Source organism: Choloepus didactylus, chromosome 13 (genome assembly GCF_015220235.1).
Source record: "Choloepus didactylus isolate mChoDid1 chromosome 13, mChoDid1.pri, whole genome shotgun sequence".
In the NCBI taxonomy this organism is placed as follows: domain Eukaryota; kingdom Metazoa; phylum Chordata; class Mammalia; order Pilosa; family Megalonychidae; genus Choloepus; species Choloepus didactylus.
The window spans coordinates 87,185,074-87,210,877 of record NC_051319.1 but is presented as its reverse complement, the minus strand read 5'-3'; the positions used below and the strand labels follow the sequence as shown (position 1 = coordinate 87,210,877).

Here is a 25,804-nt window from a genome sequence, read left to right as displayed (position 1 = left end):
GGAAGAAACTGAAAAGATATAAGGCCTTGTTGTTGGTTCCCTCCAATCTTTCTGGCTCTATCTTATATACACAGCTATTCAGAGAAAGGATAGCTTGTGTGTTAGTACCTTTCACCTAGATATACCTGTCCACTTTCTGCTGTATGATGTATCTGTGCGGTAACTTGGAGATTAAACAGTAATCTCCTTTGTTACCTTTCAAAAACTGGCAGCACAGTTGAAAAACCCTGTTCCATTTGTTCTGAGACAAATGAGAGTGATTGCTTGGCCCAGAGTATCAGAGCCAACACCAAATGCATACTGCTGCCTGCATAGCTGGTGCTAGATTTTGAGAGGAGGCTGTCATGTGGCTGCAGCCTTCCAGTGTACATATCAAGGAACTGATTCAATATGGTTCAACTGCCCCCAAGACAGCCCTGGAAGCTGGGACAGTTGGCTTTTATTGTTTCTGTAACTCAGTCTAGAACAGTTTTCGCTTCTGTGGTTCAAGAATGAACAAAGGTCCCCTTTTGGAAACAACGTGGCCTGGGGAAGGGAGACCTTTTGGGTACAAATCCATCCTCTGCCATTTTCAGTTGTGTGAATGCTTAACCTCTCTAGCCTCAGTTTACTTGTCTGTGGAATGTGAATAATGAGAACCTACCCCAAATTATTATCAATTGTGAGAATGAGATAAGATAATAATGGACTTAGCAGATTGCCTAGCACATAAGTTACAAGCTCAAAAATGTCAGCTAGAATCATGTTTTTTTTTCACTGTTGTTATTGAAGGAGGATCAAATTTAGTATGGTCTCAAGGATCTTTATCAAATGCATCCATTTATCCTTCTACAACAGCCCCTCTGCTCTTTCTTTACAAGGAGATGTCAAGCTTAATGAAAGTTTAAACTCTAGAATCAGTTTATAAGTGGAATTGGAGACATTTTCTCTGGAAATAAAGTTGGGTTAGACAAGCTATCCTAACAGAACCATGACTCCACTAGAACTATCTGGAAAGTTGAGACTAGAAAGTAGGGTAATGATTGGATAACAGTGAAGGCTTTGCGGTCGGATAGACTGGGTTAAAATATACACACAATATTTTATATAATTTAATTTTCTCTCAACTGTAAAACAGGTACTGTAACTGTGTCATATAATTATGAAGATTAAATGATGTTGTTATGCATAGTGCCTTGTATGAGAAATTACTTTATAAATTATGTAACATACATATTAAACATATATAGACAAAAAACTAATGTCTATGTTCCCAAATTCAATTTGAAAACTATCTTTCCACAATTCTCTGGTCAGTCCTAGAGAAAAGAGCAACCCTCTGCTGCTTACAGAAAGTCTCTTCTATGCTCCCACTGTCAAGCATCATAAAAAACCCTTCTGTCCTATGACACTCATTTCCTTTTGTATTTTTCTAAAATTCCCCCTTTCAGAAAATGTTCCTTGACCAGCCACAGACAGCTTTGATATCAAATCCCCTCCTCACTAAATATTCTGTTTCCAAATGATTTTCCATTTGTTGCTACGACATGTACTAAGTCCTGCATTTTCCCATGATTTCTTTCACCTTTTTTCACAAAATTTTAATCTGAGGCTCCTCCCATTTCATTCCTACCCCCACTTCCACACACACTGACCCTATACTATGAGGAGCCCGTGCTGCCTTGTAACTGACCTAAATCCCTCCCCAGCAGAGCACTTGAGAAACCATCTAGCTCCTCATTTGGGAAGGAGAACACTGACATTGTAAAGATAGTTTTCCCTATAGGGGTGAAGAAAAAGTCACCTGAGAAGATCTCACTATTACCCACAGATTAAAGCAGAATCGTAAGCAAGCAGCTGGGGGGCACACAACTGGTCTACTTACAGAGAAGGAAAAACACCTTCTGGCAAATAAGACACACCTTTATGAGCTATGAGCATCAACTAATATGCCAGATACTTCCATGAGCTTGAAGTGCTGGTGCAAAGACAGAAGACCAAGTCTGTGGAACTCCCAAGGGAATCCTCAGGAGCTTCCTCTCTGGGAAGAGAGAGGCAAATGACAAACTGAATACTGGTATGGATTCACCTCCAGGAAAAAAGCACGGGCCCCACTCCTGCACAGAGCAGGGGCACTGCAGAGAGACAGAAAACGGAAGGGAGAAAGCTGTGTGCTGACAATAAACAACCGGAAAGGCTCAACGGGAAGCACTCAATTGAGCTCCTCCAGGAGTTTAAGGCTAAGTAAGCATCTCAACTGGGGACTGAGGAGAGGGCTGACCAATGGAATGCAGAGGACGTATTAAACTGGAAGTACATCAATGAGAAGGAAAAGGGGCATGATTGGAATTAACAGAAAATAAGAGGAAATGGGATTTTGACAAGTACAATACATCAAGTTTGAAGGCAGAGGTATGTACTCATATGCTTGTGTGTGTGGTGTGTGTGTGTGTGCGCGCGTGCCAGCACACACATCTGTCACACCTACTGGGGTATTTGCTCTGTGGCAAGAACTGAAATGAGGTAAGGTCACACCAAACCTGTTCAGGTGTCACAATGAACCCAACATGTGTAGCAGGAAATTGATATATGAACAGTGAATGTCCACTATGATATCAACAAACAGCTGACAATGACTGAACCCAATTCTAATCGAGTGGACACGAGAAACTTGAGTTTGTATATTTAAATTATGACGAAGGATCTGAGTCAGTCAAAAATTAAGGATGAGGCCTGTGGACCCCAAACTGTGGTGCACAAAATGATGCTATGGTGGGATGTGGATGAGAATTTTTTTAATTTAAAGGTTACAAATTTATTTTAATGTGTATTAGGAAATAATACAGCAAGGCCTTCAAATTCATGTTTTTCACAGATTTTACCGATTAGGATGAGGTCACATAAAGAAGGAAGTTGACTTAAAAACAATTGAAAGAAATATATTAAACAAACAACAGTGTATGGGTACTGTGGTTGTGGCCTAAATAGCGAATGAAGGCTTCTGTAAATGATTGAAGTTGGGGAAGTAGAGAGCTAGGTGTAAATAGGCCTCAAGCTAGAAAACATCATTACATGGAAACACCAAGTTTTTTTCCCCACAAATTACTTGCAGCATCTTTACCTGTACCTTACCTCTGAAGAGTAAATTCAGCAAAGTGTTTTGATAAAGCAAATTCTTTTGTTTATCACAGACCAAACAAAGGGAGGGGTAAAGTGTGTGCTAAGTTTACAGTGCCCTGTCACCTGCTCAGCTGACAGTGCCAGAAGCTGGATTACCACCTGGGTGGGGGCAAGAGGCAGGGAGAAACTTCCAGCTCCTGGCCGTCTTCCTCACAGCTTACAGGCTCCCCTTCTGTGGTGCTTTCCATGCCAGTCTGGACATTGTTCTAGTTTCCCAGAAACAAAACGTGGTTCCAAAACAAATACTCTTCAATTAAAATGTTTCTCCTCTGAGAAAGGGGGAGAAAGCTAAGCACCTCACAAATATCAGAGCATATGAGATTCCAGGCTTGCTTCCAGGGAGCATTTCCTAACATTAAGAGAAAAAAATATACTGCTTCACTGTCTCCTGTCTTCTATCCTGTCCGCTATCTGCAGACAGTGACAGGGAAGACTGTTCTAAAGCTTAGGCAGGTCTGTTTTCACACATCCTTAACTTTCATCCTTTGCCTCCTGTGATAAAATTAATCTTGAGCAAGATCTAATTGATTTTCTCCTAATGTCCATCTTCTTTCTGACATACCCCCAGAGCATGCTTTAAGATTATTTCCAAAGCTGTGTCTGCTTCAGTCTAACCACAAACCCTTCACTATTTTAAGCTTAGATGTATTTACTGACACTGTCTGACCTGTCCCTGTGGCATTATACACTGCTTAGTACAAAACATTGGGTGACCGTGGCTCTGCTAGAAACCTGAGAAGCTTATCACCCCGTAACCCAATGCCTTGTTCAGCAGATGCGGGTGAGGCCAGTCCTGTTCCCAGGTGTTCCCTGGTACACTCGGAGGGATTCAGGTCACATGCGGACTGCGATGAGAACGACACCAGCCGGGCAGACTGCGATGAGAACGACACCAGCTGGATATTTTAGAGGAACACAGGCTATCATGAGAAGAGAAGACAATCCCAAGACAGGGTCAAAAGCCCAAACGTTGACCATATCCTTTGACCTAGAAATTCTTCTAGAAATTTATCTTAAGAAAATGATTGTGAATTCTGAGCAGACTTAGCTACAAGGAAGATGATACAGTAGTTCTACTTACAGCAAAAACTCTGAGACAACCCAAACGGTGCTGAATACACCAAGGTGCAGCCATGTTTTGGGATACTAAAAAGTCTTTAAATGCAGAGAGGTTCTGGGGGTGGGGGAGATACATTCTCATGAGTTATAATGAGGAAGACCACTACTTTTGAAATAAAGGGGGACAACAAGAAACACTTTATAATGAAGAAAGAGAAAGAAGCGAATCCAGATATGGAGCCTGTCTACTTCAAGGCAAAGATCATCACTGCCCTGCTTTCACCTTTACTGTACCTTGTAGACATTAACAGTAGCAATAATATTATTAATAGTAGTAATAATAACCCAGCATTTACGAAGCACCTACTGTATACCAGGCACTGTTTTAAGCACTTTAATCCTTACAGCAGCTCTACAAGGTAGAAACTGTTATTATCCCTATTTTACAGAGAAGGAGACTGAGTCCTTGAGAGTTAAATAACTTGCCCCAAATTCACACAGCTAGTGAACAGCGAGCCAGAATTCACACCCAAGCAACCTGGCTCAAGAGTGTGTGATTTTAATCATTAAATTCTACCCACTCTCTTAATGCGCCTATCTCTAAGGGAGCAGTTATCACCCTGTATCCACTTGTCTACTTCCCTTACTCAACTTTGAGCTCCTTAAGGGCAAAGTCCTATTCTTCAATCTTTATCTTTCCAACCCTTGGCAGGGAATGTGTAAATGCATGCTGTATGAATGAATCAGCCTTGGTATTGGCGTGTGATTAAATAATAACCAATCATAGTAGTAATAACTAATCATAGCTACTAAACACTGTAGCTCTCAGTTATTGGCCCTTGTCATGTTCCAGGCCCTGTGCTGGAAGTTTGAATGCAACATTTCATTTAATCCTCACAACTTCTTTATGAGGCAGACACTTGTTTTCCCAATTTTACAGACGAGCAAAATGAAGTTCAGAGAAGGTAAGTGGCTTGCCCTGACTTAAGAAGGTACGTGGCTGGCTACACTATCCAACTCTCTGATTGCAAAAACTGAAACAAGACTATATATTTGAGGGCCCAGTACCTGATCCCTGCAAACAACTCAGATGTCCTGAGATGAAAAAAAAAAATTGCTATAACTATGGTTACAGTTATAACCATAACTCTGCTCTTTGGAACTGCGAACGTATTATTTTTTAATTAATTCATTAATTAATTGCAAATATTCACTAAGCCTGTGACAGCTGGAGTAGAAGGGCGAGCAAAATCAAGCCCTGCCCTCTCATAGTCATAGTCTAATGGAGCATGTGACTCACACTAATAAGCGTTTAATTACAAACTGAGAAAAGGAAAGGAAGCTGGTTCTGTGGGAGCCACTATTAAAGGATGGAAGAAGCCATGCCTGAGACGAGCTCTTGTGTAGTGGGAGAAAAGGAGGCTCATCTGTTTGCCCACAGGGGATCTGGAAAGACAATCCTGACCACCAGCCCCTGCCTTTCCTTCTCAGCACTACGCTTCCTATCTCATTAGGGTTACTCAGCAATGGGAGCTGGGAGGGCACAGTGAAACGCAGGCCTCGCCAACACAAAAGGCCAGCCACATGCAGAGAAAGGCCGCAGTGTCCACCCGGGGCAGCCAGGCAGCAGTGTGCTGGCAGCGAGTGGCGGGGACTCACGTTTCTCTGTTGACTGCACAGCATGGAAGAGCGTCAGGGGCCTCTCGCTGCAGGACGGGGGCTTGGAGTCACTGCTCTTCTTCCGGGACAGGTGCAGCTGGGCATTGGTGAGAGGCGTGTCAGGCACGGTGTTAAATATCTGCAAATGAAATTTCACAAAGGGGTCACAGGCTTCCGAGAATTGGGGAGAAAGCATGGGCCTGAACCAGTACAACTGAAAGCTTGGAGGTGTCAGAATCTGCAAGAAACAATCGGCAAGCAACAATCTCTAAAGACCACCAGCATTTACTCAGGGCTTTATTTTAGGCATCTCTACGGACTGGCATTCTTTTTTGGAAGCTGATCCCAGAGTTGAGCAGCCATTCACTTCCATTTCTAACCACTGATCTCCTTTTTGTTGTTCTCTCCAGGAGAGGTGGAAAGCAGTGTGTTAAATATAAGCCACTGTTTGTTAAAAGTACTTCAAGTGTTTTGACTATGTTTGTCCAAAACCAATTCTCAAAATCCCTTCACCTTTCCTCACTGGTTCTATTTCCCATTCCTTGACAATTGCTTCATGACCTTCTCAGACCATGAGACATGTATTAAAATACCAATCCAGAAAGAACCCTACCATTCCAGAGTAAGTATTCCCTTCCCCAGTCCTCGTCAATCACCCTCGGAGGGAGCAAGCTTTTTAGATCAGCAGCTGTGTTATCTTTGATGCTGAGGTTTTTGTTTTTCTTTTCGTTTAAAAGGGGGGAAAAGGCATTTTCCCCCTTCATGATAGTAAGTAACATATACATATATTACAGACAATTTGGAAAATGCATAAAAGTATCAAGAAGGGAACAAGGGAACAGAAACACTCTCTAAATTCCACTATTCAGAGATAACCACTGCTACCATTTGAGTTTTATAGTCTTCTGAGCTTTTTTCTTGTGAGCTTTTATTCTATTTTTTTTTAAAGTGTCCATGGTAAAAATGAAAACAAAATTGGTAAACAAAATCATAACTCTCATATTTTTTCTACAGATAAAAGTATGGCAGAATTAATCATAATAGCTAACACCTATATAGAGGTTGCCCTGATGAGAGCAGCCACCATTCATGCAGGCTCCCTAGGTACTAGTCACCGCTGAGACTAGTGCATGTGGCTCACTCACTACTCAGCAGTCTTGTGCAACAGGTATTGTCCTCACCATTTTATAGCAAAGGACTGAGGCAAAGAGAGGTTAATTAGGTTGCCACAATTATATACCTCATACAATTTTTTCCAGATCCTTTTTAAATGCAGAAAACAATAACACCACTCATTCACTCAATCAACAAAGACCTTTTGAGCATCTACTTGTACCAGGAACTCGGATTATAACAGTGAATGAGGCAAACAGAGTCCCTCCTGTCAGAGAGGTTTGCATTCCAGTAGGTAATGTTCATGGAGTATCTTCCATGCCAGGCACTGGGTTAAGTGCTTTGGATGAATTATCCCATTTAATGTTAAAACACAGTTGTCTCACAATTGATATTATTTCCTTTACAGAGTTTTGTACCTTACATATTTTGTCTAACATTACAGTGTAAAATTTCCCCCTTCATTAAAAAAATCTTCAAACATGATTCTTTACAACTGAACAACAGCCCAGTATATTAAGATTATCAAAATTTACTGGTCCTTTCATTATCGTCTCTTCCTTGTTGAGGCTAGCCTCCTTCTGGATATTCTCTTTCCCAACAGTCCTGGGCAATAAGAGGGTGGCAGTGGCACCCTGCTCCCTTCACCTATGGATGGCTCCAGACACACTGGACTCTTTCTCATGGTCCTCTCTCCTTTGTGTGTGTATTTCACAGCAGAACTCAAAAGCTGATAAACAGAAAGCAAAGTTGTAAGAATTATAAGAATTTCAGCCCAAACAGCTGCTCTCCATAGGCTGCCAGGTCCTTGGGCTCCAATGATGCCAGCCAGCTGGTTAAGTCAGTCTGGATCCCAAATACAACTGTCTGAAAACAGTATTATCATATTTTCAACAAAATGAATGACTCACTACATAGCTGAGTCCAATTGGGGCAAGAAGGTAAGGAGAGAAGAGGACTTAAAGCAAAAGCAATTAAAAAACAAAAACAAAAACAAAAACAAAAACAAAACCTGGGTTCCAGAGGAGTTGGAGCCCCTAAAAGATAAGTTTGTCTGCACCACATGTCTCTTGTTGATGAGCTCAAAGATTGCAACATCTAAGAAGCTTTTTCCCCACTCTCCGCTGCTGAGCCGTGGCCTCTCCTAGGTGAGAACCTAACTGACACCATCAATACCGTCCTATATATGAGTGTCTGCACCTGCCAGGCACTGTGCTGGGTTCTAAACATGACTTCTCTAAGCCATAGGTCAATTACACATGGGAAATATGATGACCATTTTGCGATGAGAGGTGTCCTGACCTGAGCCACAGCTAAACAGAGGAGTGGGGCCAACACTGCAACCCCCAGGGCCACAGTTTCTAGTGCCTGCTCCCACCACCACCTCAGCCAGCAGTCATGTAGCTCATCTTCCCCAGCCCATCTTCTCTACAAATGCCAGTGCCCCCAAACCCAAGCACAGGGTTCAACAAATAATGGTGTCCTTAAACACCCTTGTGCCTCTGGCCTCAAGCACGGGGCCTTCAGCAACCCCTAGCTAAGAGCATGTGAAAATGAATCAGATTTAGCCACAGGCCTGGTTCTCAAACTCCCCCACACTTTATCTCTGGCCTCCAAATTCTGACTTTCTTTACCTAATGAGTTACAAGGAATAAAAGCCTCTCCCAACTGCCATGGGAATGAAGAAAATGTATGTGTGTGTGTAAATTTCAACTGTCAACAAACATATGAGTATTTCTTCTTTCCTAAGTACTACTGAAAATGGTAAGGAAATGGAGAGGAGTAAGTCATGAGGAAAGACCACAAATTTACACAGATGCATAAAAAATTGCTTCCAAAACAATGTTTAAACATAGCAGAGCAGGAAGAGACAGGGAAACAGAGATGGGGGAAAATTTCATTCTGCTCATGGGCTGTTTTCTCTAAATAAAAAGTTATTCAAGCATACTAGAATCAGCTCAAGGAGAACGTGATTTTCATGTTGGGGGAGAGCTCAGGTCCAGTCCCAAAGGCCAGCTCCCTGTTGTGAGCCAGGCCCCAGGCTTCTAAAGAGCCCTAACAGAATCTTTTCTTACCTCTACTATGATTTAGATATTTTTCTACATTTTCTTAACATTTTGATCCATAGCCAAATAAAAAATGAGTTATTTATCTGGAAATGAGAATTATTTGTCAATTTTTTTCACTTGAAACTAACCAGAGGGAGGTGTAAAGGAAGAACTCAGTGTTGGTTAAAAGTGACTCACATGTACACACATGCATACACTGAATTGTTACCACACTACTGAGTTCTTTACCTTTGGATCAAACTGTTATATATTACCTAATAGCTTTTCATGTAAATGTTTCCTAGGTTCTCAGAAGACGGAAGGTTTTATTTTAGTTTTGCATTTATTATTTAAGAAAAAAGTACATTTTAAATTTTTAAACACTAAATTTCTATTCCTTTTAATTTTGAGATTATTTGCTATTTTATAGGCTTACGAATAAAGCAGAATTGTTTACCATAAGCACCTGAGCAATATGAAGTTATGTTGGCAGATGTAATAGTGAAAATATTTGCCAGATTTTTGATAAAGTGTCTGTTGTAAATTCTTACCAAACTTTTTCCACTCTGCTTGAGTAAATATTTGAAAAAGAATAGTTTTTAAAAAATATACCTTTTATCCTATTACCCATTAATAACTATTTTTGATATTTTGGTAGTCTCTTGACAGTACATTTTCTCCTTTATGTGTATGTGTATTTATTGTTTACTTTTAAAATTGGAATCATATTCAGTATAATTTTCTATGTTGCTTTGTTACACCATATTAAATCTTAAAAGTTTCCCTATGCTCTCCTTAAATTCTTTTAAGAAATGATTTTTAATGATTGCCTAACATTCCATTGTAGGGTTGTGACTTAGTTTGTTTTCCTGTTGCTGAGTGTGTAATTTCCAGCTTTTTATATAAATAATGCTATAGTGAATATCTTCCTGCCTGACTCCTTCTGTCCATTCCTGATTATTACCTTAGAATAGATTCCTACAAGTAGAATTACTGAATCGAAGTATAAGCATTTAAAAGTATTAAATTGCTTTTCAGAAAAGTTTGATGAATATCATTGCTAGCTATGTGAATCATATTTTATTCCTATCCTCATCGAAATACCAGTTATTCTTAATGAAATACAATTTGCTTATTTGCTAATGAGATAAAAAATACTATTTAATTTGCATTTATTAGGTTATAACTAAATTATTTTGTTTGTGGATTTATTTCTATTATTTCTGTCTAATAGGTACACAGAAATAACAAGATTTTTGTGTTCACTATTATTTTTATTCTTTTATCTTACTGGACTTACATAAAGGTTATTTACTTTTGTTTTCCAGTTTCATTGTCTTACCTGAAAATAATTGTAATTTTTGCCTCCTTTCCAATAGCCATAATGATTATTTCATTTTAGTTCTTTTACATTGGCTAGAAACTCCAAACAAGGTTAAAGAAAAGAGCTGATAATTGTCTTGGAAAAAATAAATAAATAAAAAAAATAAAGAGCCCTCATAGGGCTTTTCTCAGGATTTAATGCAGCGATGTGCAAGTGAGCATGGTGTGTCCTAAACACAGGCATATCATCACTATTATTACACTTTTTTTTTCAAGGTGCATGGGCACCTTCAAGGAATTAGACTGAGTCAGAACAGACAACGTAAACGTTCATGAAGGAGTCTAGGAAATCATTCACCAAATTACTTGTGTTCATTTCACTCTACAACTTGAATACATGTAAGTTGTTTAAAAGCTGCTTTTTGTCTGACTGTCTTCTAGTCAGGCTAAGAGTTCGCTCCACTAAAAGCTTTAGTCGGAATTCTGATGAGGATCTGAATTCACAACTCTGTGGGTTATTCCAACCCTATTTAATTTGGAAGAGATGATTTCAAGAGTATCAAATGAAGTTTTCTTTAGTCTGTTGAGAAGAAGCAGTGTACAAATGACCCTGCTCAACGATGGAACTGTGACTCTTATAATCTACGAGCAATGGATTTCTGGAGCTCAATCATGTGGCTGGAACAATCTACTCATTTCACAGAGACTTGCGAAATTAACACCCAAGGTTGGGGGGAATTTATTCTGTGCCCCAAGTGCTTCATTAATACCGTCCAAACTCACAAACTAATTCTCACCAAGTCAGGAATTCCTTGCAGATAAAAGTTAGGAAGGCCTTCTGGAGCTACTAGAGAATAGACTGTAAACATAAAAATATACCTTCAGTAACCCTTCCAAGTAGCCCCAATTTTAAGCTTCCTATAAGTGGAATTAGCAGACCCATAAATACCAAGCTACTGTTTCCCTTAAGCTGTGCGGCACAGTGGGCAGGGGCTTGGCCACTGTCATCAGACATACCTGGGCTGGGTCCCGGCTCTGCCACTTAACACAGTGGGCACCACCTACAGCTACACTGACTTCCACATCATTGCCTTCATCACAATAAAAAATGCCAAAAAGGAGTTTAAAGACATCATACGTGTAGAAAGCAAATAGGCTTTAGAGCTCCACAGATTTGGGTTCAAATCCTGACTTTACCACCTATTAGCTGTGTGATCTTGGGCAAGTTCCCTAACTCTATTGAGTCTGTTTCCCGAGCACAAATGGGAATGCAATACTGGCCTTGTGGAGCTGGTGAAATGAAAATGTTCATAAAATGCTTAGGATACTACCTGGCACCTAGGAGTGGTATAACTGACAATAAAAATAACCAAAATTTGTTGAGTGCTTACCATGCCAAAATTTACCTGGATTATCTCATTATTTTACTCATAATAATCCTATAACAGAGTTACTATTATTTCTGCCATTTTATAGAAGAGGAAACCAAGACTCACTGAGATTAAGTGACTTGTCCAAGATTGCAGAGATAAGTACAGCTGGATTGGACCTAGATATCGACTGCCTTGGTCTTAACCACTTGTGCGCGTTATACCTATTGTTAATTTGAGAGACAGAAAACAAAATGAAAAGGCTCTACATTTTGGAGACAACAGATCTGGTTTTAGTCACCTGCTAGCTCTGTGACCTTGAGCAAGTGATAAAACTCTGACCTTCAGATGCCTCATCCATAAAAACTCCCAGGGTTGTGGTAAAGACTAAAAATGATGAATGCAAGGTACCTAACACAGGGCTTAGCACCCACAGGAGACATACAATGCACAAGAAAGGAAATAACTGGAGACTCAACAATGAATTATTTGCAGCAGGGACATGAAGATTTAATTTAAAAGTGTAAATTTAATTACTGCTCTTTGAAAAAAATCGATCTTAACTGTTTAGAGCGATATTAGAATTTGCTGTTCTTCTTCCCTTGTGTTGTCTACAAAATTCAAATTTCACAGCCCACCACCCCCACCCCACCAGGCCCATCTTGATCCTGTAGAGTGCTGACACTTGCAGAATCTGCTCTTAGCCATGTCACATACACATTTTTAAACCTTTTCCATCTGTCACATGCTCCTGCTATTTAAAAAAGGATTAGGAGTCTCCCTATAATGTGTGTGGTGTACTCTTTATTATGTGCTGTGATTTTTATGGGAGGAAAGTTAGGTCATGAAGAAGAGTTTCTGGTCTATAACTGCAAAGTAGCTCTGAGACAATAAATCAATGAGAGAGACCTGTGATTACAAGACAAAAACAGAAAAGGCTTCTACAAGAGGAAGACTGAGCGTTTTCTTGAGACACACACGCACACATCAGAGGCCCAAACGGAAAGGGGTTGGCTTGTTTAATCTGAGGAGGGTCTGCTTTGGGAGTGGAGGACTAGCACTCGTGAGCTTGGCTTACACACTGCCCACTGCTCTTTCTCATGACTGACTGTGGAGCAGAGGACTCTTAGGGCACTAGAAGCCATAAACCCAGGGCCTTTACACTGAAAAGCCAAGCAAGTCTTAACAGGGCTCATTTACTGTAACATTTAAGAAGCCCAATTCAGAGGCCAGAGCTACAGTGAGGTTTTTTAAGGACATTTGGAAGTCTGATGTCCTGTTGATGCCAGCATTTTGGCAGAGGGATCAACAATGTGGAAAGTAGTTTGGGACGTTTTATTAAAAATCCCTCATAAAGAACCAATTACATTTAGTAATTGAGGGTATATTTAGATGGTCTGGAATGCTGAGATTGTCCAAATTTCCAGAAAGATTCTATTTTCTGTTATCTTTGCTGACAAAGAGGAATAGATTAAAACACAACAAAACTCCACACTCATCTGTTAAACAGGGTCATCCATTGTGGTTAACTTCCTCTCCTTGACGAGCCAACAGCAATGGAATTACATTAAAAGGGTCACTGATCTCAGGGGACTTCTGAGGATTAACAGCTGAAGGATCAGCACTCCTACCTCCTCCAAAGCAAACTGATAGATTCAGAAAGGAATCACCATAGCTTATCTTGTAAAACATCAATAGGCATTAAAAGGGGCAATGCTGACAAAGAGAGGAGGTGAAGAATCCCTTGAACTCAACAGTAAGGTATCTTTCCTTTCTCCTCTCTTCCTCCCTCCCTCCTCCTCCTCTCCCCCTCTTTCCCTCTCTAACTTTCTCTCTCCCTCTCTCTCATATACACACAAATACGTTATTACCCTGAAATTGCATATTAAACCAAAACTATGAAAAGAAGGCAGTATGTCTTCTTGATAGGGTTATTCTTCCTTATGTCTAAATTTTCAGTCACTGGCAAGTTAGCTTCTAAAAAAATAAGTAAATAAAAGGAAAATCTTGTAAGAAATATAAGGATAATCTTGTAAGAAATAGCAGGATTTCTGGGCTTTGGGATATCTTGGACAATGACAGAATAGTTTGTTTTCTTTTAAAATCTTAATAGAAACACATAAATATGGTAACATCCACTATATCCCAAAGTATTTACCTACTTGATATTTTAAAACTCAAATCAGGGACCAAGCTCAGTATTATAAGCTATGAGTTTGGGGAAAGAATCTGTCCATATAGAAATGATAATTTTAAATGGTGTTTGTGGGAAATCTTAAAACAAGCCTGGTAAAAGTCAAAATCTTTGCCCTCTGAACTTTCAACTCTGAAACTTTACCATAAGCAAAAAGAGCCAGAGTCCCAAGACTATTTTAGCTCTCATATAATCCAAACAGAGTCCTGGGTATAGAATGCTAGCTGCTTAAAAATTCAGGCTTCTTGTTGCTTTTCGAGGAGATTGACTACTCAGCTCCAAAGGAGTCACTGATGGGAAATGATGTTCTGAGCTAGTATTTCCCCTAGGAAGCCTGGCAAGAAGAATCAAATAAAGGCTGTTAGAATCATACAATATTTTATAATAAGAAAAGTCTTAGGTCAAAAGTTACATTCTCCAAGTAATACTTTTTTACATAGAGCCGCCAAGTTTACAACAGTATGGTCGGCAATATAGTTTTGTTATTTATTTAACAAGTGGTTTTGGTATCAACAATTAGAGTGCAATGTGGTTCTGCTTCTGGGTCTGCCTTTCTAAAGTGCTGACATAATCCTTTCACCCCTCTACGTGGAAACCTTTGGGATCTCCAAAGTTTTAGGAGTATATTCAAAACCTTTTCTATAGGTTTCAAGACTCCTAACAAATTGATTACATTCAATTGCCTGGCATCATCTTCCATTACCTGCCAGTATACAACCTGCAATCCTTTAACAACCATAGAATTTTTAACATTTATATTTTATAAAATGAATTTTATAGTATATATAGCATGAAATTTTTCAATCGTACACCTAAACATTTCATTCAGTGTTTAGGTGTACAATTCGATGGCATCAATTATACACAATATTGTGCTACCATCACCGTGATCCATTACCAAAACTTTTTCCTTACCCCAAACAGAAACTCTGCACTCATTAAGCAATAACTTCCCATTCCTCTTCTCCCAGGCCCCTGTTAAACTCTAATCTACTTTCTATCTGTCTGCATTTGTTTATTCCAGATATCCCAAGTAAGTGGAATCATACAATATTTGCCCTTTTGTATCTGGCTTCTTTCACTTGTTTTCAAGGTTTTTCCATGTTATAGCATGTATCAGCACTTTTTGTTATCCATTCATCTGTTGATGGACACTTGGGTTGTTTCCACCTTTTAGTGAATCATGTTGCTATGAATGCAACCATATAATTTTAATACACACGATTTGATTAATATTGTGCCCCTGGAATGCTGTCCTTCCTGTCTCTACCCTTTCTCTGCCTAGAAGTCTTCTACTCATCTGTCTGAGCCCAATGAAAGTAGAATTAAATTCTTTCTCCTCAGTGTTCCCATAACACTTTATTCATCTTACTGGATGCTATTTAGCACACTGCATTATGGTTAGTTACACCCTAATAAAATACGAGTGCCTTGATAAAACCTGTCTTGTCTTATTGATCTTGGACCAATAATGGATACTCAATAAATTTATTGCCCTGAATAGAGATTAACTAGAGATTTTACTAGCTTGAGTTCTGAAAGCAGTCCTAGGTTCAATCCCTAGTTCCTCTCCAAACAAGCTATTTCTTAAACTCGCTGCACTTCAGATTCATAATTTGTAAATATATATATATATATATATTATTGACCTTATAGGTTGCTGTGAAAATTAAATAAGAGGACGGATATAAAGTACTGAGCATGATACCCTGTGGACGGTAAGCTATCAGGAAAAGTTAGCTATCACTAACTTTATTATTAAAATCCTCTGGATTTGATGGCTAAAGGTAAGTTCTATTGGTGGGAAATTCATCCAGTCAAAGGACTGTCCCCCAGAAAGTGAGGGGCCAGAGTACGGTCATGGAAGCTTAGGATCCCTGCAAGGCGAACACCACAGGATTCTGGAGGAGGCTCAGGACACATCTGTTCACTTCATCCTAGGTCATACTTTACAAAGGAATCGGGCTGTCTTATTCTAAGTTTTTTGCACGAAGGATAAACCCGAGGAATATTATGGACTTTCTCCCCAGAATAATAAGCAAATATAGGTCTTGTATATAACTTTGACCCATGATGCATTAACTCCCTCAAGACTGGAGACATAAACTTTGGGGCAGCCTTCTCTCTGGAGAGACAGAGAGAAAGAGAGTGCACTTGCACTCATTCATTGGCTCCCACAGGAACGTAAATCTTACTGTGATACATCCCATCCTCTGGCATTGACTAATGAGGAAGACCATAGAAAGAAGCATGTAACCAAATAAACATTAGAGAGTAACATAATTTGTAACCCATCAAACCAGATGAGTACTTTTACCAGTTTCTTGCCCATATATTTATAGGCCTGCTCATGCATTTCATGTTTCCTTTCTATTTCTAGATTTTGTGTTCAAGGCAGGGATGGCTGCTTGTTTATACAAGTTTCAATATTGTTACTAGTAGCATCAGATTCTTCTTTCTGTTATGCTAATGTAAAATCTGTTTTCTGGTTTTGTATGCTCAAGGACACCAAAAAGAGTTATAGTTTAGAGACCAGAGACAGTCGACGCTGCCTGCTATAAACTCAAATGTGCCTTTTAGGGATATGAAACATGGTTGAACTGCTTACTCTTAAGCTTAAAAGTTTATCTCAAAATTTAAAATTATTCTGTTTAAGAAAAGATTAAGTTATAGAAAGTACTGTGATGGTTGGGGCATTCGTGAAATTTGGAGATGGACTTAACTCTATTTCCAGAAACTTCTGTTGAGAATGCCATAAACAATGGTTTGTATTTATTGAACCTTGCTACATTCAGATCTTTGGCTAAGTTTCTTACATAAGTTACCTCATTTAATCCTCACTGCAAACCAACCGAAGGAGTGTAGCCAACTGGTTAGTCGGTCATGGAAGCTTAGGATCCCTGCAAGGCGAACACCATGGGATTCTGGAGGAGGCTCAGGCCACATCTGCTCACTCCATCCTAGGCCATAATTTACAAAGGAATCGGGCTGCCTTATTCTAAGTTTTTTGCACGAAGGATAAACCCGTTGCTGTGCTCAGTGCAGTTTGTTTACAAAGCCAGTAAACAAACATCTTCAAAATGTCAATGACTCAAGACAATAAGTTTATCTGCTGCTCACAAGAGTTCAATGCAGGTATTCTAAGAGTAGCCTCCTAGGCTGTGATTCAGCAACCCCGGCACCTTCCATCTTGTGGCTCTGCTTTCCACTCTGCAAATCCTCCACAGTCAGCTCACAGATGGGGAAACTGAGAGGACATGGAAGATGTGTAACATTTTAGGGGCTAAACCTGGAAGATGCTTTCCTTACTTTCCTTCACATGCCATTGGCTAGAACTCCATGGCTACTTCTATCTGCAAGGAAAGCCGAGAAAAGCAGCCTGACTCTGTGCCAGAGGAAAGGGAAGCAAGGGGAGGGGAGAGTGCTGAAGGTGGGGACTGTTTGCAGTTTTAAAGAGAATGATCTAGGTAGGCCTTGCCTAGAAGGCCTGGAGGAGGTGAGCTAACATGCCATGGGGTTATGTGGAGGTAGGGTGTGCTGGGCACTGAGCACAGCAACTGCAAGGACCTTGAGAGGGGAGTGTGCCTGCCATGACCAAGAGAGCAAGGCAGTCAAGGTGGCTGTAGGAGGGGAACAATGGGGAGAGCCAAAGGAGAGGAGATCAGGGAAGAAACCGTGGGGAGTGAGACTGGGTAGGACCTTACAGGTCCTGTAGACTCTGACTTTCACTGAGTGAAATAGCAAGCTGCTGGATGGTTCTCAGCAGACAACCGCTATGATCTGACTTAACATTTTCAAGTCTCACTCTGGTGGCTGGTATCAGAACAGACAGACCCAGGGTAGAAGCAGGGAAACAAATTAGGAGGCTCTTGTAAAAATTCAAACAAGAGACGATGGTGGCTTACATTAGGGTGTGATCACTGACGGTGGTGAGAAGCAGTCAGATTCTATTTTGCAGGTTATCTAGGATGATTAATTCCCCATTCTAGGCAAAGTTTTGATGTAGAAGGAGTGGCTTTAAAAAAAAATCATATCTCAGAGTTGAGGCTATCAAATGGTGTTCTAGGGAACCCTGAAGTTCTGAGAAGCTTCATAGGGGTTTGCTATTAGAAGCAATGAGGCAGGACAGATGGATGAGCTTTGTTCCCCCTATCCCCAATTTTACAGTGCCAGCTCTGTGTTGACATACTTCACAACACGGGGTGGGGGAGACTTTCTTAAAAAAGACTAGAAATCTCAATACCCTAAATACATACAGATTAAAGAAGCACAAAAACTGTGTGAAACATACACCATTTATAAAATCAAAGTGCAAATTATAGATTCAGAAAAAATATTCGCAACATATGACAAAAATCATACCTATATGACTAATATAAAATATTTATTATTATTATGATTATATACTTAATATAAAAGAGCTTTTATCAATTCATAACAAGACAACCAGCTAGAAAAATGGGCAAAGGACATTTTCAAAACAGGGCTCATAATAGTGCTCCTTCACTGGATTGTTGTGAGAATAAAATGACAATATATACAAAGTGCTTAGCACAGTTCCTGGCCCAGAATAAGTGCTTGACGAATGTTGCCCACCACGGGCACCACCATCAGCCACCACCATTATGACGACCATCACCAAAACACCAGCACCAGCAACTCCATCATCCTCATGGTAACAGCCACCAGTCATGCAAACTTGAGTCAACCCCAAATACCAATTCCAATGCAGCTGCCCCCAAAATAAAGTCTGCCCTGGGAGTGACCAATTAAATATTACCTTTTCGTGATTTTCTATTAGGATCTCAATGACTATGTTCTGGAATTTGATATCCATGATGGCTGCTACTGTTTCTTCCTGAGGTCGCAGCAGGGTGGGTCCAAACACCACGCCAAGGTTTGCCACGGTCATCAAATTCTGCTTGTGGTTATTAGCAACACTGGGAGGAAGGAAAAGAAAAGGCATAAATGAGAGAAATAGTCTGACAGTTGACTTCCCTGCACCCTACTTCCCTTTACCGTTCCTGTCTTAAGACGCCTCATCTGGTAGCAGCCAGCCCCAGGGCCATTTTAGGATGCCCTAGGAATCATCAGAGAAACTTTTTCTATTCATATTTTCATCTATCAAAGTTTCAGAAACCTTCAGCATTCAGGCTATGGTGCTGTTTCAGGACATGATAGTCCCCATTATTTCTATTTTTCCAACCAAAGCAACTATCTCCCAAATTATGAACCAATCAATGCACATCCAGACCTCTGTTCTGCAAGTACAAGGAACTGCTAATCCCTCTTTGTTACAACTTATGTACCTGGCTGCTGCTTAAACCACTGCAATTATTAGAATTTCTCTAGTGCAAATATAAAACCTCTTGATGGCTTTAATACATTTGCAAACATAGATATTAAATTGGTCTAACTTTTTAAATGGCTAGATCTGGATATTTAATTCCGAATAAGGAAATTCAGCACTTTAGGCACAAAGTATTAGAGCTCTATCACATTATACATGCGGTTCACATTAAGTGAAACACTGTAGCATAAACAGAAATAAAAATGCACTAATGTATATCCATGTATACGGCTATGTTTATATTGTCACTTATAGTCAAGGTATAAGGAAAGTACAGCAGTACCTGGGTCTTAGTAATTTTCTAAATACATACGTATTTTTTAGATAAACAACTACTTAAAACATACTTCTGAACCCCAAACCCCAGACCACCATGACCTAGCTATAAAACTCAATTATTCATTTGCTGGCCTGTATATAAAAATATACAAATTATCTTTAGGCCACAAATAAATTGTAAGTTAAGGTCTTTCAGTATTGTTAAAAAACAAAACAAAACAAAACAAACCAGAAGCTTCCCTAAATCACCTGTAAGAAGAGGAAGCTATTCACTGCTAATCTGAAACTAAAGAGAAACTGGGCAGAGATGGCAGTTTGCACAAACTGTACTATTTATACTGAGTATTTTTTCATACAATTCTATAAAAGCCTGCACTATTTCCTTTGTCTTTTAAACTGAGCCATTATTGAAATATTACATTAACCCATTCTATCAGCAGATGTGAACTTTTCTATACTTTTTTAGAGCTAAGAGTTTAATTTGATTAAAACTTCCTCTTCTGAAAGGGGTGGGGTGTGGTCAGCTTGATAAAACTTTCCCTGTGGCACAGCCCAGTTAGGAAGAGAATTAGTATTAGGATTGCTAAGCAGCACCTGCCGCAAGGTGAGTTGCCACCAATAACCTGGCCTGTTTCCAGTTCCACACAAGAATATTTTAAAACATTTTCTTAGATCTACATAAGTATCATTTTTCTTACATAGTGTTCCATTCTACCCAGAACTGCATCACGTTTCCAGTCTGAACGTATTAGCCACATGGTCAAGTTCTTACCGGGCAAGAGGGGAGAGACTTTGGTCTATGCCTCAGTCAATCAGCAAGTATGCATATCTGCAAGTTGCTTTTAACTTCATTACTTGCAGCATCAGCTTTTGTGTGCAGGAAGTAAATCCCATGCCCTTAGACTTCCCCTCCCATGTGGGCCAAGTCAGTACACTTACTCCTCTTGTCAGAAAAGTCCCTTGTGAAAATCAATCAACAGCCATTTATGTATGAAAGCACTTTTAAACTGCAGACCAATAAAAAAATACATGATTTTGATGATGATCATTTTCACCATCATGTTTCTGGACTAAACATCATGTTTCTGACTAAAGCCATAGCCTCCTCACTAGGCTCCCTGACTCTAGAATCTCTGGGTTCAGCTTCATTCCACTGCCACCACCAGTTACTATGATTCAGATTTGATCATGTCATTCCCCTGCTGAAAACTACAATCCTTCTACTCCTCATTGGTTGGTGGGAGAGAACACAATGACACAGTATATGTGAAATGTTCAGCAATGCTTTTGTGGTTTAATTATTCTGATAACGACGATTATAAACCTTTGGGGGGACTCATTGTTTCCAAGATAAAGTCCAAACTCATAAAATAGCATATCTTTTCCCAACATCACCCTAAGCCCATGTCTGCCACCTCCCAGCTTTGGGTCTCTGGGCAAGTGAGTCATCCAATCTTTGTGTTCCTTGGCTTAAAAAAAGGCAGAGAGGGAAATAATACACTTACTTCCTTAGGTTGTTGTACAGATTTAATGTGATAGTGTGTGAGAAATATGTAATTATTACTAAAGTAAGTCACTATCCATCCTCTTTCTACTTTTATACCTCTCTGCCTTTGCCCATGCCATTCTCTCTGCCTAGAATGTTCTTGTGCTTCTTTCTTTACTTAGCACACTGCTGACGTGCAGGACTCAGCTCAAATGGCCCTCTTTCCTTTCTGCAGTTTCCCTCTCATCTTTCCCCCTTCCTCCACACCTCACAAAGGCTCCTTCATTTATTGCAGGGTGTAATGTCTGTACTACTGCCTGACGATAGGGACTCTGCACATTTTACTCAGTACCAGCAGTGCCTGGCACAGGAGATGCCCAAAGAATGTTTTCTGAGATGTTAAGAAGATGATGTGAGTTTCTGAGTAGACATAAAACAAGAATTCTCAACCCAGCCACTTACTCATAAAATCTCAAATTATTCCTGATGATTTGGGGGGACCATATCTCAAGTATCCCAACCTCCCATTTCGAAGTCTGGAACTATTTTCCGATTCTTAGTTTTAATTAATGAATAATAATTATCCTGGTTTTCAGGCTCCAATGCCCAAAGGCATTTGGAAAAGAAATACTATAATTCTGGATAAGCAACTCTCAATACGAATAGGCTTGAGGCTACCCAACATAATTCATTTCCCTTTTAATGATCCATTTTATTTTAGAACTTAAAAAACATATCGATCTAAATCTTAGAAAACTTTGGGAGGGGGGAAAGCAGCTCCTTTCATTACTAAGTACCATTATCTTTTGGCACAATGAAGTAATGAATTGATATGTCACTTGAGGATTACTGCTTACAATTTGGTGTGGCTATGTTTATTACTCCAGAATGAATTATTAATGGCTTGAGATCTCTTTGTATCCCAGAAAGAAAGGCCTAGACCTCAGTCTCTGCTGGCACCAGCCTTCCATTATAGCTTGACAAATTTACAGATCTGTGGGAGGGAGGCTGGCAGAGTGCTGGGAAGCACCTTCCAGCAGAGGCCACGGGACTCATTCATTAGCAAGGTCTATAAAACACCAAGAACCTGCTTTCTGTCTCGGTAATTGAGCTGCTTGAGGTCTTCTGCACACATTCCAGGATGTCATGTTGAGTCTTGACTTAAAATCCACACACAGAGGTTTCTTGTGCATAACACATTCCACTGAAGGAGTCTTTGACATGGACTATTCTGCTGTGGTGCCTTCTGGGAGGAATGGCGATTCTATGGGCTTCCTTTGCAGGTTGCAGAGAAATAGTTTCATATGCGATTTGTAATCTGGGGGAGACCAAGTTTCTTTTGCTACCTTTAAGAGTTTCCTGCATCTGCTGAGAAGCAGTGCATCTCCTGAGAGACATGCCTTCAGGGAAGTTGTCAAGGGATTTGCAACTCATCTATTGCAACTAATAAGAAAAGAGCATGTTACAATGAAAACGGCCTTGGCAGAGGGGACTTTTGCCACCTTTGTTTCAAGGGAAAGTGGATGTGGACTCTGGACCGGTCTGATATCCCTTCCAGATGAGGATGCTGGTGGCAGCAGTGGTAGGGGAAGTGTAATGGGGGAGTAGACAAGAGCCAATCGTTTTGGAGCCTATAACACAGAGACCCCCCATGATGTCACAGGGATTACATCCATTTTCTTGGGGCTTAAATGAGAGCCAGAGCTTTGTAAGTGCAAAGCCGTACTTTATAACCACAGACTGGTCCCGACGCACTCCAATAATACAGAAGCCTACTGCAGGGTTTGCAAATAGGTTTTCTCTTGTGGCCTGGGGTGCTCTGTTGAGGAAGGTCAAAGCTGAATTCTGCTCCATGGATACAGTGTGGTGACAGAACAGCAATGCCTGTGAGGGATGGGGTGGGGAGCTGCGGTAATCACCAGTTATCTGCTATCTCTTATTTGTCTGCTTCAGTTTCCCGTTAATAATAACAATAACTTGAACTTGTAGTGTTTTAGAGTTTACAAAGAGCTCTGCAAATTTTTTTTAATGTTTAGTTCATCTTCATAATAACTCTAGAACAGTAGCTATCAAACTCTTCTGACAATGCCTCATGTAAGATATACATTTTCCAATGCAACATTTTACTAGAACTTGCATACATAAACATACACAAACAGGCACATGCATATCAGAAACAAATGTTTCAGGAATAGTTAGGTGTGATGTTTTCTGCTATTTTCTATTCTAGCCTTTTTTTTAAATCCACTAAATTGATTCCACAACCCACTAACATGCCATTACCTAAAATTTGGAAAACAGTGTCCTAGGGGCATAGATTCCAAGTATCTCCATTTTACAGATACGGAGAATAAGGCTAAGGGAGACATATGCACAGTGGTTGGAGGCAGATAGACCTAACCAGCTGGGTAACAGTGGGCAAGTCACTTGCCTCTCTGTACTTCAGTTTCCTTACTTGTAAAATGGGAGTAATAATACTACCTCAAAAAGTGTACGATTGATTAAATAAGATTCTGTAAGCTTCATAAGAACCCTTTGGGGCAGGTAGGTACGACTACCACTACCATTTGACAGATGAGGAAACCAAAGTTCTGAGAAGTTAAGTAATTTGCCTGGGGTCACACAGCTTAAAGACAGAGCCAGGAGTAGAATCAAGTTGGACCTGAGAGCCCACACTCTTACCCACTGCACTCTGCTGTTCCCACACAACTAAGTGAGAGTTCAACACAGGCTCAGAAAACCAAACCAAAAATGAATATATGGAGCTGTTACATGCTTGAGATTGTGGGGAAAAAGCAGTGGTTATAATTAAATTTAAAAGTTGCTCCCTCATTTACCCCCTAAGTTACTAAATTGGTAAGAAAGGAAAAAAAAGAAAAAAGAAAAAAGAAAAAAAAAGAAAAGCGCATTTATGATGATTTATGTCCGTAAAAGCAATACTGGACTAAACACCATTTCTTTTCCCTTCCTGCAGTGACAATGGCTGCATGCTTGACAAAATTATGAAAATGATGAAATACCCCTCAAACATAATGGCATTCTCTTTTTAGCTGGCTTACATAGACTGCCTGCCTCCTTAAAATGAATGAGTGAACACTGTCAGACCAAGAGACAAAAGCGAATTAAGAAAAAAAAAAGAGGAGGAGGGGGAAACTACCAAAATGATTTCCACAGCCAAAAAAACACGATGCCCCTACACATATCCATCCAGGGTTTTATCCAAGGATCTCAAAGCTTGGTGAATAACTAGCAATGTCTTCTTTGCCTCTTGTGAATTAAATAAACTATTTTGTTGGGTACATTTTATGCTGATACGTTAAGTGTTGCCCAGTATTATGTGAGTCCTTCAACCTCTACTTCAGAGGTCCACTTGATGCTAAAAATTCTTCAGAGGAAAGAGAAAAGGGTTTTGGAGGAATGTAGAAAACACAAGGCACCTTTCTGCATATATAGTATAGTTTAAAGCAGAGGTTGCTCTAAAACCTGAATGCCCCACCAGCTCTATTTCCATTTGGGTTGCCTCAAATCCAACACCACTCCCTGTTTAAACCCACCAAAGTCTTCTGATTGTTCTTAGTTTCAAGTTCAAAACCCTTAGGATAACAAGGTCCTGCATGGTCTAGCTTGTCTCTTCTCCAGGTCCTTCTCCAGCATGCTCCTCTCTTCACTCTTTTATCTTGGGCTCAAAATCTCTTTCAGCCTAGGTGACTTGATAATGCTGGCCCACCCCTCCCTGGAAAGCTCTGTAGCCCTTCTTTATCTCCTACTTGTCATTCTCACTTCTTCAAAGAGGTCTTGCTGTACACCCTCACTATAACTCTAATTCCTCAATTCTCCTTCATAATACTTACTGAATTGTAAGTGTACCATTATATATAGAAGTGTCATTGTCCATCTCCCCCACTTACTAGAAGCTCCAAGAGAGCAGGGATGGTGTCAGCCTGCCTCACTGCCTTTCCACAATGCCTAGCACAGAGCTTGCCAATATCAGGTGTTGAATCAAAAAGAAAATAAAAAGAAGTTGAAGAATACATGTATGCCAAGGCTTAGCTGCAACTGCCTGGTTAAAAATTTCTTATAAACTACTGGTGTGTTGGAGCCTTTGCCAAGCTGGGGCAGCAGAAGGGGGCAGTAGCCAGAGCAGCCCATCCTGACACTGATAACATGTAACAAAATGAGGCATCTCCCCTTGGCACACTGCTAATCCGGAATGTAGGAAGGCCATAAATATTCACAGGGTATAATTATCGTTATTATATGCATTACACAATACACATTATATAATACAGCATAAGCTCACATTATTCTACCAGTCTCCTCCCAATACACTTACTAACCTTTCTAGAATGGTGTCTCCTGCGTCTTATTTTTCCTTTTCCCATCCCTTTCTGAAATCCCTTTATTTTCTGCCTGCCTTTGCTTATTATGATGACTGTCACTGAAAATAACACAACTGACATTAGTCGAGCACTTACCTTGAGTCAGGCACAAGCACTGCACCAGATTATCTCACTTTATCTTTACCATAACCCTATGAAGTAAGTTCCATTACTATCTCACCTGAAGAAGCTGAGCCTCAAAAAACTCAGAAATTTGTCTAAGGCTGCATATCTAATAAGTGGTGGAGCTGGAATTTGAAGCCAGGCAGTCTGCAGTCTGATTCCATAGCTACTGCTCTTAATTGCTCTGCTACAATGGATAGAGAGCAAGCGGGTGAGCGAGTGAGTGAGTGAGTCAGACAGACAGACAGACTGACAGACTGTG

At 40.1% G+C, this 25,804-nt stretch overlaps 1 protein-coding gene across 8 annotated transcripts in view; it reads right to left on the bottom strand.

Annotated features, from left to right (window-relative positions):
• ARHGAP26 (Rho GTPase activating protein 26) overlaps nucleotides 1-25,804 on the bottom strand; it is a 456,250-nt gene that overhangs the window by 93,201 nt on the left and 337,245 nt on the right. For all 8 annotated transcript variants that reach the window (XR_005211383.1, XM_037801456.1, XM_037801453.1 and 5 more), the window contains exons 18-19: nucleotides 18,706-18,865; nucleotides 5,878-6,016 (exon numbers count right to left, since the gene is read on the bottom strand). Coding sequence is in view for 7 of the 8 variants with exons in the window: in XM_037801456.1 (XP_037657384.1) it covers nucleotides 5,878-6,016; nucleotides 18,706-18,865 (299 nt within the window). In the remaining variant the exon portion in view is untranslated. The remainder of the gene's footprint in view (nucleotides 1-5,877; nucleotides 6,017-18,705; nucleotides 18,866-25,804) is intronic.